Source organism: Anopheles darlingi, chromosome 2 (assembly GCF_943734745.1).
Source record: "Anopheles darlingi chromosome 2, idAnoDarlMG_H_01, whole genome shotgun sequence".
In the NCBI taxonomy this organism is placed as follows: Eukaryota; Metazoa; Arthropoda; class Insecta; order Diptera; family Culicidae; genus Anopheles; species Anopheles darlingi.
In genome coordinates this window covers 65,931,595-65,949,527 of record NC_064874.1, presented here as the reverse complement: position 1 = coordinate 65,949,527, position 17,933 = coordinate 65,931,595, and the positions used below count along the sequence as shown (strand labels likewise).

At 41.4% G+C, this 17,933-nt stretch overlaps 2 protein-coding genes across 2 annotated transcripts in view; one reads left to right on the top strand and one right to left on the bottom strand.

Moving 5' to 3' along the window:
• Positions 1-455: 455 nt before the first annotated feature.
• LOC125959455 (angiopoietin-1-like) overlaps positions 456-17,933 on the bottom strand; it is a 35,922-nt gene continuing 18,444 nt past the window's right edge. The window contains exon 3 of the mRNA XM_049692279.1: positions 456-505. Within this exon, the coding sequence (XP_049548236.1) occupies positions 456-505 (50 nt within the window). The remainder of the gene's footprint in view (positions 506-17,933) is intronic.
• Positions 13,331-17,933, top strand: part of LOC125948449 (serine/threonine-protein kinase meng-po) — a 33,479-nt gene continuing 28,876 nt past the window's right edge. Inside the window, exon 1 of the mRNA XM_049674505.1 lies at positions 13,331-13,662. The gene's annotated coding sequence lies outside the window, so the exon portion shown is untranslated. The remainder of the gene's footprint in view (positions 13,663-17,933) is intronic.

The window sequence follows — 17,933 nt, the reverse complement described above, 5'->3', positions numbered from 1 at the left end:
TCTTCTTCGTATTCCTTTCCATTCAGGGATGATCGTTGATGATTTTAGCTGAAAGTAAGCTGAAGTAGCGATAGTCACACTTGATGCACACCCTTTCTGGGGAGAACCAAACGGTGGAACCGTGCCTTCGGATGTCGTTGTTTGATTGCTATTGATAGTTTCGTATTCCTCAAATGACACGCTCAATTTGGGGCATCCACCAGGACAGACGAGCCGGAGCCCTGAACCAATTGGACGATGAACTAGCCAAGTTAAACATGGATCTAGTAGCACTGCAAGTGATACGCTGGCTGAGGAGGAGAAGGACCTGTACTACGGCCGCCTCCTCAGGGCTATCGACCAATGCCCCAAGTAAGACGTCAAAATCATTCTTGGGGACTTCAACGCCAAAATCGGTGGTTACCCAGTGTACCGCCGTGGGTATCCCCAAATAAAGCAACTTCCAACCAGATAGATCACGTATTGATTAATCGCCGCAGACAATCGAGTATGTTAAACTTTAGAACTGTTAGAGGAGCAAAAAAAAAAGGCTCGGATTATTATCTGGTGGAAAATGAGCGAATTTAAGACAGGTACGCATCACATCTTCATCGACAGGCTGCCTACGATAGCATAGCCAGGGTAAAATTGTACGACCATGACCAACGTTACGTCAAGTGAAGGTGAATGGAAAACTCTCAAGCCCTTTCGCTACCACCAAGGGGCTGCGTCAGGGGGATGGGCCATTCGCGACTCTGAAGTGGAGACCTCCGGGACCATCCCGGAGCCAGAGTCAACCCAGAGCCGGAACCGCAGTGCTTGAGGGCTCTGTACTGCGCCTGGGTCAGACCAGCGATCGAATATCTCATCAGTTCATGAAGCCTGCCGCATCTGTGATACTAAAGTCCCCATCGATGATGTGTTCCCCACCGTGCATGAACCGTTAAAATTTAGAAATATTTCAAGAAAACGGTCAATTTGAACAAGAACGAAATGTTTCACCTTCGGGTTATTTTCTTCGGGCGTCTTCGGGCGTCTTCGGTTTTGTATCTCTCTCTCGTTCACGCGCCAAGGAGTGAGAGAGAAAAAAGAGTCCGCTACTAGCGCTCTCTACAGACCTAACGACGAAGCTCCCGAAAAAGTATCTCTCTCGCTATTGCACAAAAGAGTGAGCGAGATGCTAGAATTTATCGAGCTTCTTGCGTTTAGAACTCATGCTTCAGCATTCAACTTCGGGGTTTTTCAAATTTTTCCGTTTCCCGTTTCCCGTTCCGATGATTTTCAGTAAAGAAACTTTAGTTTTTCCAATTAATGTCATATTAAACTAAAACTTCTCAAGCATATTTGGCCCTATTGGCGGATTTTAAAAAATCAATATCTTTATCAGTTTAGCTTCGATTGATCCCAATATTTTACACAATACTCTTGAAAGGATAAGCACTCATAAAAAAATGTAACAAGTAAATGCGAAGAAAGAAACTAAAATTCCTTTAAACGTTAGTCTTATCGCACTAATGAGACTCCCGTCGCTGAGGCTCGTTTAACCCCAGTACCTACGATCGTGCCGATCGCCCGTCGGTAGTGGTTGTACCAATACTTTCTTAACAAATGTAGATAAAATAAAAGCATTCTATTGACATCAAGCACCATGCATGCGTTTGTTCCACTAATTATCATCCTGTGTCTATTGGCGGTAAGTAGTTCGGTCAGGTATCATTAAATTGCGATTACTGTTTCAAATTTCAAATGTGTGACAAGGTTCAATCCTGCCAAAAAGAGACAGTGATACGTCGATGTTTGCAACTGACGGTCGAAATTACTTTCGATTGGACGTGAAACTTGTTCGCAATAGATATATTGCCTCGCTAGAATAATGTTAATGAAAATGTGAGTTACAACTAGAATTTTTAGGTGAATACTAGGTTGAAACAGGACATTTCTTGTGCATAGTTAAAATGTACAATTGTGTACACTTCTCGTGTAATATTATATCATAGATTTATTTTATTCATCCAACAAATATATTGATCTATACGTGATACGAGAGTTAATCTGAAATGAAGGATTGTTTTTATTATAGACGCGTTAGGTTCTGGTTAGATATCTAATGAAATGTGTGATTTTATTCGTAGGTACTGCCTGATAGTGCTGCTTGTCCCGATCAGCATTGCTTTCAATTTTGTTTGCTACACTATCTGCGAGTTGAGGAATTACAACCCTGCTAGAGACGGGACTTTCATGTTTAAATATGTTTCATCCAACAAAACTTCCATCATAGCCAATCTTCAGTCTCCAGAAGTGGGTCATGCGGTATTGGACTATTATCCCTGGACTGAGTTGGCCATCAGGGAATCGCCGCTTGTTAAGCGATTGCACGTTTCTCGGAACAGTGGGTTGATCAAACTTACAATTAGTATGACAGGAATGTCCGCAATCGTAAGTGAATTGAATGAAAACCTTCGAGATATTTTTATTCGGTGCAGCCCCTTGAAATCGATCACGCCTTTCATACGCAATATTATACACCTTGAAAATCTAGAAATAGAAGAAGGATCACTCCGAGAGCTGGATTTGGGTATATTTTGTGGATTAAAGAGTCTAAAGGTTTTGATCTTACGTAAGAATAAAATCAATTCTATCGTAAGTAGGGGAAAGAAGGCATCATGTGAGTTAACTATGCTTCAAGTAAATGTAGCAAATAATTTTTTACGGGTATTGAATCTAGAATTGTTCAATCGTTGCGATAACCTTAATAGTCTTGTGTTTTACGGAAATCAAATAGAATTGGTGACCGGTAGCTTTGTGAACAAGGCCATTGAAAGAATCAATTTGGACTTTAATCGTATACAACAAATGAATTTGTGTCAATGGAAAACACCGTTGCTAATAGAGTTGACTCTGAATGCCAACTTCCTGTCAGCTATGCCGACATGTATCCACCAAATCAAGAGCTTAGAAACTATCAGAATGGCATACAATAATCTCACTCACCTTGACAGCAGGTGGTTGGAGCCGTTGGAAAACTTAAAATACTTTGGTTTGAGTAGCAATAACTTAGTTAGCGTAACTCTCGTCAACTTTCCCCAAAAACTCGAGTATTTGGATTTAAATGGAAATGGATTGAAAGCCGTTGATTTGTTGTATGTGGCAGATTCAAAAGTATGTGTTCTACTAGAATTCGATATATGTAGTCCTTTGAACGTATCCGTTAGATGTTAAACATGCATGCATTATACACTTTAATTCACATTATATAAGAAGAGACAAAAATGAAGAAACGAGATTGAATATTTTAAAAATAAACGCATTATCATGATATAACGATTATGTAACGTTGCAATACAAAACAAAAGACCATCCCATTGTCAAATATCACAGTATACAAGGTATGCGTTAGACTAGAACTTAGTGTATGTAGTCCTTTGAATGAATGTGTATGTCTCCTAATGTGCGATAGAGTTTTCTGCTCTATCTTTGAAAATGTCATATTTCTAATGTAAAGAAAATAAAAGCATTCTATTAACATCAGCAGCATGCACGCCATGCATGGGCTTATTCCACTAATAATCGTTCTGTGTCTATTGGCGGTAAGTAGTTTGGTGAATTTCCACAAATGATAAATTCAAATGATAAGTGATCAGATATAATTAAAGTGCGATTACTGTTTTGAATATCAAATGTATAAGATAGTTAAAATTCTCCGAAATGAAGTAGTGACAATTTGATATTTGCAGTTGGCAGTCGAAATTATTTTCGACTGGATGTGGAGGGTGTTACCAACTGTTATATTGCTGCAAGTGAGTAATGTTAGTGAAAATCCAAAATTCGAACGTGAGAAATAGGTAGGAATAGGACATTGATTCTGCATAGTTTGAATTAATAATTGCAGATTCATTTTATGTATACAACATTTAAATTGCCTTATAAGAGATTTGAAATTTGATTTAAAAAAAAAATTTATTTTCGTGATACTTTTGTTTGGTTATGGTTTGGGGTATGAGCTTAGATATCTAATGAAAAGTGTGTCTTTATTCCCTAGTACTGCTTGATCGTGGAAATTGATTGAAATCCGTTGATTTGTTGTATGTTGCAGATTCAAAAATATGTATTAAACTCGAATTCAATGTTTGTACTTATTTCAAAGAAGCTGGAATATCTAAATCAGATGTTGCGAAGAGGATTTCACAATTATGAGGGTTTTAAGCTGAATGTATGAATGAATTACAAAGAATACATTACAAAAAATTACATAAGAATTATAGAGACACACAAATTACCAATGATGAGTACTAGAAATGAATAGAATATGCAAAATATAGCAGAGATTGTTTTCATGATGGTGCTTCCGATGAGATTGTCATTCAACAGTGAACTAATGATGTTGGATATGTGAGATAAGAAATAGAACATCCACGTGAGCGCTATGAATTCGAAAAGAAAATCATTTACATTTAGGTTAGCATGTACAAATGAACAAGGTAAATGGTCGAATTCTATTTGAACAATTTTATTCTATATTCTGTTAGTGTTAAATTTTTGATTTCTCGGACTTGATGTGTTGCTAACCCAAAATGTATTTTTATTCCTAGGCACAGCTTGATCGTACTGTTTATTCCGTTCAGCATTGCTTTCGAGTTTAGTTGCGATGCTATGTGCAGGATGACTAATTACAACCCTGTAAGTGACGGGATTTTTATGTTTAAATATGTTCCTCATAACTTCAGTCTCAGCATAAGCAATCTTCAGTCTTCTGAAATCGGTCCTGAACTGTTAGATTACTCTCCCACGAGTATCCTGGTCATCATGCGTTCCACTGATGTTAAGCGATTGTACGTTTCTCGAAACAGTAAATGTACTCAACTTACAATTAGTATGACAGGCATAACCTCCATCGAAAGTGAGTTGAATGAAAACCTTCGACACCTAACTATTCTATACAGTCCTGTGAAAACGATCTCGCCTTCCTTACGCAATCTTATACACCTTGAATCATTTAGTATATTGGAAGGATCACTGCGAGAGCTAGATTTGGGTGTGTTTTGCGGCATGGAGAGTCTAGGGTTTTTGAGTATCCGTAAGAGTAAAATCCAGTCCATCGTTAGCAGAGTAATGATTTCTCCATGTCGACTAGCTTTTTCACATGTATTATTAAATAATAATTTGTTACGCGTTGTGAATCTAGAGTTATTCAATCGTTGTGATAACCTTACCAAACTTGTGCTTCATAGCAATGAAATTGAATTGGTGACTGGCCGATTTGTAAACAAGGCTATTGAGCGTATCGACTTGGGCAGGAATCGTATAAGACAAATGAATTTATGTCAATGGAAAACACCGTTACTAGGAGAATTGAAGCTTGGTGGAAACTTCCTGTCAGCTATGCCGGCTTGTATCGACCAAATCAAGAGCTTATAAACTATAGAAATGTCGTCTAATAATCTTACTCACCTTGACAGTAGCTAGCTGAATCCACTGGAAAACTTAAAATACTTTGGTTTAAGTGGCAATAAGATGGTTAGCGTAACTATCCCCAGCATTCCAAAGCAACTGGAATATTTGGATTTGACTGGAAATGGATTGAAATCTGTAGATTTGTTCTATGTCACAGATTCAAAGGTATGTGTTCGACTGGAATTAAATGTATGTAGTCCATTCAATCTATCTGAAGCATCGTAAATCAGCATTACAGAGAAGATAATATTGTAATTCCAAGGATGACGTATGATATCCGCACCATATGCATGTTGTTAAATATTATAGTACCGTTAGGAGGCTCGTGCTTGAATAAAACATAGCTAAATTCCCTTCTTGTTGATTGTAGAGACATTCACATTCATTCGTGATATTAAGGCAAGGGTGGTTGAGGCATAATTGTGAGTGCGGAATGTATGATCTTTGATTAATTTATTGATAATATCGCATGTAGAATAGAGCAAACTCTTTTACTTCATGCATAAGCTTTTGCAAATGAAAGTTTTAGAGCAAAGATTGTACTGTAAAACATTCGAAAATATTCCATGTTCAACGAGTGAATTGTTCGAATCTAGAGAGTTCCTTTTTCGCACTTTGTATTTTTAGTTTAGAAGTGCGTTTAGTGTAAAGTTGTTTCTTTTGTAGGGGAAGTGGAATTGTGCTGCTCTTGCCGTTCAGTTTTGGGTTTGAATTTGTTTGCAAGACAAATGAATGTAGGCGTATTCTAATATGTAGGCGATATGTAATTCTAAGCGATGATAACCCAAATTAGCTCGGGACATTTACGTTTGAATATGTTCAAGAGAATATGTCTCTTACTATACGAGAGCTCGATGTTTCCGAAATCACATATTTGCTATTTGATAGACTTCCAGTGGTGAGGTTAGTGGCCACACACTTTCCTGACGTCAAACGATTGCATATTTCTCGGAGTAGTAAGTTGATGACTCTTATGATAATGGAGACAGGCATTATCTCAATTGAATGTGATCTGATTAAAAGTCTTCGAGATCGTCAAGTCGCAATGTAGTCACCTCAGCTTCAATAAGCTATTTGAAAATCCTCAAAAATCTAACAATGCAATCATGCCTGGATTCGTGAAATAGATTGGTATGGGTGTCTTGAGGCTTGAAGTCTCTGAAGTTTTTGTGCTGCAAAAAGAATAACATTCAGTCCATCGGTTGAAGAGATCGCCATGAAGGTTAGCTATGACCTCTATTAACTTGCAAAGTAATTTAATACAGGTTCTGTATTAAGAGCTATTCAATCGATGCGATAAATTAAAAATGTAGGCATTGAATGAGAACAGATTTGAAATGGTTACTGAAAGATTTGCGAACCAGGCCATCAAGAATATTGATTTGAGCAAGAGGCGCATAAATCATCTGAATTTCTGTCAATGGAAAACACCATCCTTAGTAATTGAATTGAAGTTGGATTTATACGGCTTACCAGCTATGCCGGCGTGTATCGATAAAAACAAGAGCTTAGAAACTATCGTCATGTCATACAACAGTTTTACTTATTTCAATAGCAGCTGTTTGTGGCCCTTGGAATATTTTAATGTTTTAGATGTAAGCTCGTATAGGATTGGTAGTGTAATTTTTCACATTTTTCTGAATGGCTTGACTTGTTGGCTTGACTGGATTGAAATTTTGGCTTGACTGGAAGTGAATCAAAAGCCGAGGATTTGTCAAATGTCACTGTTATGTATTAGACTAGAATTTAATGTATGTAGAACGTTGTGTGTATGTGTGGTTTGAAGTTTGGTATCAATTGCAATCAATGTACAGAAATGAAAATAAAATGACTAATGTTAGAAAAAAAAACTCCGACGCATAATTGAATTCTGTAAATTACAAATGGTAATTTTATTACATTATTTGCAAAAAAAAGCGATCTGGCCAAATCTCCGCGACAATTCCTCATTATAATGACATGATAATTTTGAGAGATAAGTGATCAGGTATCATTAAATTGCGATTACTGTTTCAAATTTCAAATGTGTGACATGGTTCAATACTCTCCAAAAAGAGGTAGTGACTAGTAGATATTTGCAGCTGACGATCGAAATTTTTTTCGACTGGATGTTAATAAATATGTGAGTTACCAACTGCAATTCGTATGTGAAAAATCGATAGTAATAGCACATTCTTTCTGCACAGTTTGAATTAATAATTGTGTTCACTACTGGTGCAATATTATAGATTTATTTTATTTATCCGACGACTCGATTGTTCTATACGTTATATAAAACTTGTTCCGAAATAAAACATTTTTTATTAAGGCGATGCTTTCGTTTGGTTTTTAATGTTTCATAATTTAGATATCTAATGAAATGTGTGTCTTTATTCTTAGGTATCGCCTAACCGTTCTGCTTTTCCCAATCAGTGTTGGGTTTCAATTTTATTGCAGAAATATCTGCGAGTTGAAGAATTACAACCCTGCAAGAGACGGAACGTTCATGTTTAAATATGTTCCTCACAATCAGACGCTTACCATAACCAATCTTCAGTCTCCAGATATCGGTCATGCGGATTATTATTCCCGGATTATTTTTTTTTGATTATTATTCCCGGCCAGAACTCGTTATCATGGAATCACCTGATGTTAAGGGAATGTACGTTTCATGGGATAGTAAGTGTATCAAGCTTACAATTAGTATGACAGAAATGACCACAATTGAGAGTGAGTTGAATGTTAACCTTCGAGAACTGAGCATTTGGTATAGTGCTGTGGAAGCGATCTCGCTTTCCATACACAATCTCATACACCTTGAAGTATTTATTATATTAGAAGGATCACAGCGAGAGCTAGATTTAGGTGTGTTTTGCGGCATAGAGAGTCTACGTCTAAGAGACTTTATTTTTAGCAAATTTATTTTTAGATTTTCGCAAAGGTATTTTTTTATTTTTCTACATAATCTCCTAATTCCGAAACACATTTTTCCCAGCAGATAGGCAGCTTTTTAATATATTTTTCGTAGAAAGATGTTGGTCGTGTTTGCAGCCAATTGCGCAAATAAGGTTTTTTCCTCAGCATCAGCGTTGAATCATTGTCTCCCAAAATTTCCTTGCGAGAGCATGAAAATCACAGGGTGACAAGTCAAAACTGTAAGGAGAGTCTTCCAATTTTTCCTACCTCAGTTGCTCTTCCCTAGTAATGACTGAAAGTATGCGTGGGCGAGTATTGTTTTGGGGAAGAACCACTTCCCTTATCAATAGGCCCATATTTAGCGGCGTTGTGCAAGTCGGATCTCACTTCAAACATTACAAGAATCAGCAGCATTAATTGTCCTGTGCCGTCTAAAGGATTTAATGTTATGCGCTCTTAGGATGGATCTCATTTTCAACACGATTACAACCCACCAAGATTTTTTTAAGCAATGCAAACACGCTGGCTTGCGACTGTGTCTTCTCGCAAGTATGCAGTAGATCTCCTCAAGATTTCGCTTAGTTTTACGCCTTCTACGGCGAGAATCTTGATTATAATATGTTGCGCAAATGACGGAGGTATCTCATGCTCGGAAATTATTACTGTGGACATGGAGAGAGTCTAGGGCACTTTTCCTATTCCTGACAAACCAACCAAACAACAAAAAAGCAAGAACGATCTATCTTCATTTTTGTGACCGTAGGACGAAAAGTCTCGTTTATATTTGATTCACCCTTGTAGTTTTATTTTTCTTATAGGAGGATCGCAATGATCGCGCAATGAAGCAGACGGACGAGGAAAGCACAAAATGGCACGAAGAGTCGCGTAAATTGAATTGAAATAACGTAGACGTAGCGTTCTGCCAGTAATAGCTTCGAGCTCAGCGAACTGATCAAAACAACGATCAATTTGTAAGAACATTCTTATGATTTTTGATGAATAAATTTCTTCAAAGACTACACGAACGTAGAGTCGTGCAACCTTCTTCCATCGCTAGTGTAGCTATTCTGGTATCATCTCGATATTGTCACTCCACCTCGTTTTCGGTTGAATTGCTGGGAATGGTCCTGATGTTGGTGGTAGAGAAGGGGCTTCCTCGCGAGTTTTCCAGTAAGAGTCATTCTTACTGGCCTGATTAGTTTCGACGATCAAGTCTTTCTTTTTTCTAACACCTTGCGGTGAATAAATCTTACCAGCCTGAACCGTTATGTTGTATAATTTGCTGTCTTTTTTGGTAAGTATGTTATACCTCTCTTATAAAGGTTTGGCACAATGATCTTTTGATTACAATTTATTATCATCAAGTAAATGTTGTAATGCGTAAAAGAGATGGTAAACGCTTAGTGACTGAGTTTCAACTCAGTATATTTTGGATTCTCAGTATATTTTGTATATTTTGGATTCTGAATAATACTACAGACACGTGTTGTGCTTTGCGTTGTCCTCATGGGACAGAACACCACTTCGTTCTGCCCAGCATTTCTGCTCAAAAGCCAGCCTTAAACGGTCCCTATCTTGAGAGTACAGATTTTAATTTAGTGTTTGACTGTACGAAACCCGCTTATTTAAGTTTTCGTGAGATTTGCAACCTCCAAATATACTGCTGTAGAACCTACTTGCTGATTCAGTCACGAAATGAGCTGTTTCAAAACGCTTTGAACACGATCTTCGAATACGATAGTATTTGAAGCCTTGCCGATTACCAATTACTATCCACTTCAGAAATGGCCTGATTTTATTCCGTTTGGCGACCCGCAGAGCTAGAGGTAGGCCCAAAAAGCCCGTTTTTATCAAATTTAATATTTTTTAAAATAATAATTGTATAAAACTCATTTTTATAAGTGGAATCGTAAGACCCATCCCTTTTTCAACTTCCAAATGCTATCACAAACAGAAAATTTGGAAAAACTCGATTTGGATGGTTTTTAATGGACGATGGAACACACGTAAAAATGCATTTGGAAAAAAAAAACGTTGCCAACTACAGAAGAAATGAATTAGGAAAGTTTTGGTTTACTTACGGAGATCAATTTGCTCGTAATACGATGATTTGACATGGGATTTGTGGCATTGTAGTGACAAATCAAATGTTTTCACCATTGCGGCAACGTTAATTCGAAAATTGTGCAAGAAAAAAGTGTATACGGAAAAGGATTTTGTCCTGCATTTGTCCACCAATGATCCTGTGTAAGTTTGGCATGATTTAAGTAACTGTTTTTGCCGAAGGTATAGCGAGACATTTGTATTCAAATACATCAATTTCATAGGGAAAGCTATCAATCCAATAAAATGTCTGGATTTTCGTTCCAGCAATTTCTACTGAACAATTATCACAAGGTAACTTAAAAAGTATATCAGAAACGTATAAAAACCAACTGAAATGAGGGTGATGTGCAACAAGAGGGCAAATGATGTGACCTACAGTGCTGTGCAAACAATTTTGGGTGATTTCAAAGTAAAAGTTAAAAAGTCATATAAAAACAAATGAATAATTTACATCAACATTTCATATTAAATGCAATAAGAATACCTACAAAATGGCTTCGTTCTTTTCTTTTTACGTCAATTTTTGGCTGAGATATTACCTATTTTGTGCGGCCAAGTATTAACCATTTCCATGCTCTATGTAGGAGTCACACCTTCTTAAAAATACCTGCCCCAACCCATCGTTCGTAGGGTCATTGGTGATTCGTCCTGCTAGTTTTTCACATGCATGCCTTGACGTATTAAAAAATATGTGGTAGACCAGATTGATGAATTAATTGATTGCGATTGGAGACAACCTGTTCCGTGGTCGATTTTCAAGTGATCGTCACGATTTAATTGGTAAAACTTTTGAACAAATTTGATCCAGTTCTCATGGCAGTCACATCTGAATCGGTAAAAACTCCGAAAACTTTGTAAACACCGTCCGCAGCATCCGCTGTTCTCCTGTTCAACCAATCGAAGAAATAAGTTAAAAATGTTAGGGAAGATCGCAATGTTAGGGTTCTTGTTCTCCAAATTCCTTGGAGGTGGCGCTATTATGATGGCGACGATCTAAGTTATCGAAATTTCTAGTCGAATATGTAAAAAAAAAACAGAACTTCATTAGAATGCACTCAACACGAAATTGAGTGTTAGGATCGTATTGCTGGTATCGGTTTAATGAAGAACTAAAAATGAAAAACCCAGTCTGGGCATATATATTGCCAGATAAATCTTTATTCTGTTTGAGTTCACTTTATAGAGCACTTTAATGAACAATACCTAAGGACAATCACACGGTTAAAAATTGCGAACATCTCATTGTCCTCCCTCCAATTTCGACATAAATAAAAAGAAAATGCAAGGAAATCATAGGATAAATAATTCGAAATAATTTGCGTTGTCTGCCATCTCCGGACGATTATGTGCAACTGAGCGAAGTAAGCAATTGGCCCGTCGTCTCTAATCTCCTAACCTATAGAGAAGGGAGAAGGGAGAGGGGAGCGGGTTGATTTGCTTTGCGCTAACAACCAACACCAGCTGGGGAGGGAGGGTGGGTTATAAAAACGAAAAATATTGAACACTAATCCTGCCTTCCCTTATTACGCTTCCGACGCGAGAGCGAGAAAACTGAGCATCAAGTTGCTCTTCTCTTCGCTCGCCATGAGCTGAATGGGGGATGACAGAGGAAGCTGCGGAGTGGTATGGTATGAAGGCGAGAAGGCGAAGTTTGTTGCCAATCTCGAGGAGCTGCCCTCTCGCCTTCCCCTCTTGGGAGTAAAGCGGTTGCGAATCGCATTTACTCTGGGATTCTGGCATCGGTCGCCGCCTGCTGCTGGTGTCGTAGGTTACGGCGCGAGTACGGGGCGAGTTTTCGTTTTCATTTACAATCCCACCGGTGGCCCCGGTACCGGCTACAAACGGCGTGCTCTCTGCTTGTGTACAAACAGCGACAACGACGAAAACGACTACGAGCGAGGGAGCAAAGAGCCGACGGTCGCCTCTCACTGGAGCACTGGTCCGCTCAGCGAATTTTCCGGCGAAACTCTCGAAGCGGTCCTTCGCTCTCGCAGCAGCAGCCGGAAAACGTTGCCTTTTCGTGACGACACAACCCGGTGAGACCGACCGAGCGCAATGGTGGAGTTCAGTTTTATGTTGTCGCTCGGTACGCATGGAACGCATAACGGTTTGACCCTCCGTTGAGTTCGGTTTCGTCGTCTGCTTACAACTCGGGCACGACACGACGTTGGAGGAATTTTCTGTTACCCGTAAAAAGTGGAGAAGAAAATCAGGAAAAGGAATTGCGAACCAGTGCGTTCCGTGTGTGTTTGTGTGTGTGAGTGTGCCAGTTGGGAAAACTGCGCGTCCGATGGGGTAAACCATCTGGGAAATCTTACAACAACACCAACCCATACCTTGGATTGCAGAGTATCCACCACACACCTGGTTATCCCGGTGCCGAAGCATATGCGGATTATCCGTCGACAGGATGTCGATTAACCTTAACCAGTGCCAGTGAGAAGCGAAGTTCACGGAGAAGAGAGAAAAACAAAACGTCTTAAAAGCAAAGCCGACTATACTAAGAAGCACTGAGTGAGGGGGTTCGATTGATCAGGCAGTAGTTCGGATCGGATACAACCGGTCAATCGGTTAGATCCGCCTACTCACCACGCGGCGCAGACTAAACACCGCGACGAGCGCGAAAAACATCCTCGCGATCCGAAAGATGGGCGCCAGTGTCTTATAGTCCCGGATCGCTCGCTCGCTGGATATTCGATCGTCTTTCCCTGATCGCTTTGTTTGATCGTTGCGACGCGATGAAAATGTAACTTTCCACCGTTCGGGGGGGAAACCGGTCGGATTTCAGTTCCGCGCGTCTGCTCGCGTCCACTCTCGCGCCCGGAATCGAATCGAAAGGAAAATGGAACCCACAGTACGTGAGTGAGTGAGTGAGTTCGCGAGCGTTTTGTTTTTCCAACCACGTGCCGGTTTTTCACGGTTTGTCAAATTGGTTTCGCGGGGAAAAGTAAGGCGGGCGGGTCCGTCGGACCGTGTTCAGTCGGGCGTTAAGTATTGCCAAGTGAAAAACATACGTATTTAAGCCTCTTAGTGCGTACTTAGGGAGTAAATTCGGAGGCTCGTCAACGGAAGTGACGGAGACGTGAGAGAAGGGAGAGAAAGAGAAAGAAAGAGAGCAGGGCAGAGGCAAGGGCTTCCAAGCATCGGCATACCAAAAATACGTAAATCGTAGCACCGGAGGCGAAACTGCAACAACCTTTCAAGGGGACGGAGGATATATTTTATGTTTTGGTAAGTACCATACGTTGTTCCTCTTACACACAATCACAAATCTTTTGTCTCGTGTCACGACGGTTCTCTGGCCGAGACAAGGCGAGAGTTTTCCATTTCCTTTCAAGCATTTGTTGACAGCTGCATACAAAGCATGTTGCTTTGCCACCAAAACCGCGGTTTTGCATTCACTCTCTCACCATAAATGTGGTCTAATTGGATCACCGAAAGTATGGTTGCGGTGCTGGGTATTCAGTTTCATTGCAGAGACCATATCCGTTGCTTCTACCAGCATTTTCCCTTTTTGTGTAGGACACTAGAAATGAAACAACGAAACAACATTTCAAACTGTTCTAAAATCACACGACGACGGTGATGGCCGGGGACCTATAATCAGATTCCGTTTCAACAGAAAAGTTCTCGGGCACGCGGGCACCAAATCCGGATTCGTAAATACGTACCGGCGATGGAGAGACATATTGTAATAGTCTGAGAAAGGCAAAAGCATAAAGTACTAAAAACAAAAACAAAAAAAAACAAAGCATGCCATTGGTCCGTCACGGAATTTAAGGAAAATCCTCCCCGCTTTGAAGCCTTCGTCCGACCGCCTTGCGTGTGTGTGCGTACGTGTGTCTGTCGTGATTAAGTGAAGCGGAAAATAGAAGAAAATGCGCTGATGCCAGTCGTCAGCCAGCCAGCCAGCCAGCCAGCCAGCCGTCACTAGTTAGCCAGTCATTTGGCGTGCTGACGTCAGTGAGGCGAAGGTGGCCATGGAAATGGAACGGAGCTACCCGCGTTGCTAGGGGCAGCGCATTACAGCAGCTCATCGAGCAGTCGAAACAGGTCCTGCGCTGTCCTCGGCGTCACCTCGGCGACCAGACGCCACTTTTTTGTTGCTGCTGCGCCCAGCTCCCGGCGTCCGGCTTCCGGTGAGCCGGTCCATTTCCGTTCATTCAACCGGACCGGCCCAGAAGGATATATGAAAGCTTTCACCGATCGTCACCGGGCCCCGGGGGACTATCCTTCATTCCCTTTTCCTTTTTCTGAATATCTTGAGCTCTGTAGCGCCAACTCGCGGACTTTAGTGAGTGTGATTGCCACGGATCGGTGCCTGTAATCAGCTCCCCTGCTTGCTGCTAATTGCCGGCCCTTCCGCGTAGTGCACACGTGATCACACGATTTCGGGCACACGAGAGGTCCACTATCGTGTTGTTGTAAACAAAAAACACTTCCCGATAGTGTGTGTGTGTGTGTGTGTGTGTGTGTGCCGCTCTGATCGCTGCCGTCGTCGTGGCCAAAGTTCTGCTGCCCAACTCCCTGTTTCCCCCCCTCTCGCCCGCTCTCTCTGCGGTGAACTGCGGAGAGATTGACAGGAGGCCGGACCGAGGGCAAATCGTGGTTTTCGGTGCTAAAAATACCTTTTTCCCATCGACCGTCACCAATTCTCAGGAGCAGAAGGGAGGGAGGGGAATGTATATGCTGGTGGTGGTGGTGCAGGGTCAACACGGTCTTGGCATGGTCACCGTTTGCGTCCACCGCAGCCTTGTGACGAAGGAAATAAATCGAACTATTAATCTTTCTTCTATTTCCGTTTCTATTTCGAACGTACCACCACGCGTGGCGAGCAACGGAAGAGCAGGACTGCCGCGGGAACAGTGGTTGGACACTGGGGGCATTGGGGACACAGGTATTGCGATCCGAGAAGCACTTTGGCTCGATGGTTTATTCAGGATCAGCAGCAGTTCTGATGGCTTGGAACCGTTTACACCTTTGGCGATGAGCTTCGATTTATAAAAATAGTAAACGAGGTATTATTGGCCATCTTGGTCGATAAATGGACACTTTCGATTGCATTAAATTATGCTGTTCCTCGGGGCACTGCCTCAGGCCGGCATGTTTCGTTTTTCAGAGAGCAGTTGCAGTTGGTAGTTGGAATGTTTCATTTTGTTTGTCCAATTCCTGCAGCAAAATTAATTGAAACGCTCCCAACACGGTGTTTGCTCAATGCTCACTGTAGAGGTTACAATATTCGAAATGCTGGAATTCTGGAATTCATTCGAAGCACAAATATCACTATCAAGAGGTTCTGCATCGGTAGTTATTCAATATGATACTGTTTCCAGAAATGGTTCTAAGGCAACTCGTTACTATTCAACTGGGACATCACGGATGATTTCTTCAGTCAACAGTAATTAAATTCCTGCTAAAATGAATATTTGAGGTTGATGGACACAGTTCGGAAGAGGGTAGTGCATTTTGAAGCGGTGCATTTTGAGCTGCCAATTTAGATCTTTGGATCATGTTTGCAATCATAATTTTGATATTTTTGTCGGAATTGGGACCGCTATGTACTGAAAAGTAGCAATATCTGACACATACAGAGGTTTCTGACATTTTCAGAATAGTTTTTTGCTAATTTTGTGCAACATGATGCAGTGTAAAATTGTTGGAAAATATACTGCACACGTCGAATGTCTCAGTTGTAGTTGTTTTCCGAGTGGTTTACGCAACAATCTCATTGCTTCCACTGCAACATATGCGCTATGATAGTAGGAACTACTTCACAGACGTCATAGCTCAAGGAATAGTTGGCTGCAGTCATTTTTACTTAATGCATAAAATATTCCATTCAACGTCCTGGGAGCAAGGCATATGCATAATATGTACCCCTGAAAACCTGGCTTTATAATGTCACAAACCTTTGAACTATCTTCGAAAATAGAAACAATACATATCCGTTCTAGAAGATGTTGCGTCGCACAATTAGCTACGGTACACAACCTCGATGCTTTGAGGGTTCAGTGCGCCCCAGGGGAGTGTTTTCTTACAGAGGCCTTGCCGATAAACAAAGCAAAGGCAATCGGTATCCTTGTCAATCATAATTATAGCCGTTTCCCCCTTAATGAAGGAATCCAAAAGAAGAGGATCCGTTGAGTCATTTGCATCAACAGTTTATCAAGGTAATTACAAAAGAAAGGTACGGCACAAACACAATCCCCCCAATGGATTACGGTGGACCGACCCCAGGACCGACACCGACACCGACCGGGGATGGAATAGGATACATTTCAATGCACCCGGTCCGGCCGGACCGCATACGTAAACCTCAACCGTTGATTGACAGCCATTTGAATTTCACATGTTTGGTCACTGTCGTCGTCGACGTGGTCGTCGTCGTCGTTGTTGTTGTCCTTGTCGACGGCCATCCAGTGTGGTCGACGGTGTGGTCGAGCGTCATCACCAACTAGGTAATCCCGAGCCCCCGGTCCCGGTCCGTCTTATCGCTTTGTGGTGACGACAGGCATGGCTGGTTGGCCGGAGGAGCGCCCAGGAGAAGCTGCTTTGCTTCCTTAATTAAAACGGTCCGGTCCGGTCGTCCGATTTCATTTCCGGTCTTTTCACTACCACCCATCCGGTCCCCTTCCCCGGTGTGTCAACCTTGACACTGGCAATGGCAGTCTCTTCCTCGCAAGGGGGGAAGCAACAAAGACATACTCAGGATCCATCGAGAGCTCCAATTCCTGCGATTTAAGATGTACAGCTCAAGCAGCATTAGCAAAATTCTAAATAACGATGCTGACGTCGACATTGCTGTTCGGCTAAGATGGGCGGACGTTGGCGCACGCGTGCCACTCTCACCATGACATTGATAACTTCATCATAGGGGAGCTTTAGGGATAATGATATTCTCTGTCTTAATTGTCCAATTTCTTGTGGCACAACTTCTTTCGAAGGGGTGTTCTATCTTTAGCCCTCCGTCCCGACATTTTGTGAACATTAGAGCCGATTGTTGTTGCTGTTTTTGCGTGCCCGCGAAAATGCCACGCTTCTCATCCTCTAATTGCCGGCACCGTAAGCTATCCTTATCAAAAAAATGGGCCAACACACCGGCGATACCAGCGAAACGTCGCTCGCCGTCGCTAATCGTCGTCGTTCTCCGTTCCGGCGTTTCCAGGTATGCTTCCTTATTTTCGCAGGAAATCGTCATTCCCGTCAGCCAGACAGACGACATAGAACACTGAGAAGAGTGAGTTTGTGTGTGTTTGTGCGGTTGAGTTAGTGTGCGAGTTTCGTTTGTATTCGTTCGACGCTATGGTTGCTGTTTGCCATTGCCCTCGAACTGCTTTCTGGCTGCTGGTGCTTGGTAGAATTATGCTGGCGCTATTTTTAGCTCAGCCGCACACGTACAGGAAGGCCGGAACCAGCACTTGAACCAGACGTGACGTGAGGACGCGAGGTTCTGGAAGCGCACGTTCGTGGCCGGAATCATCGTTGGGCTTACCGCGGAGGGA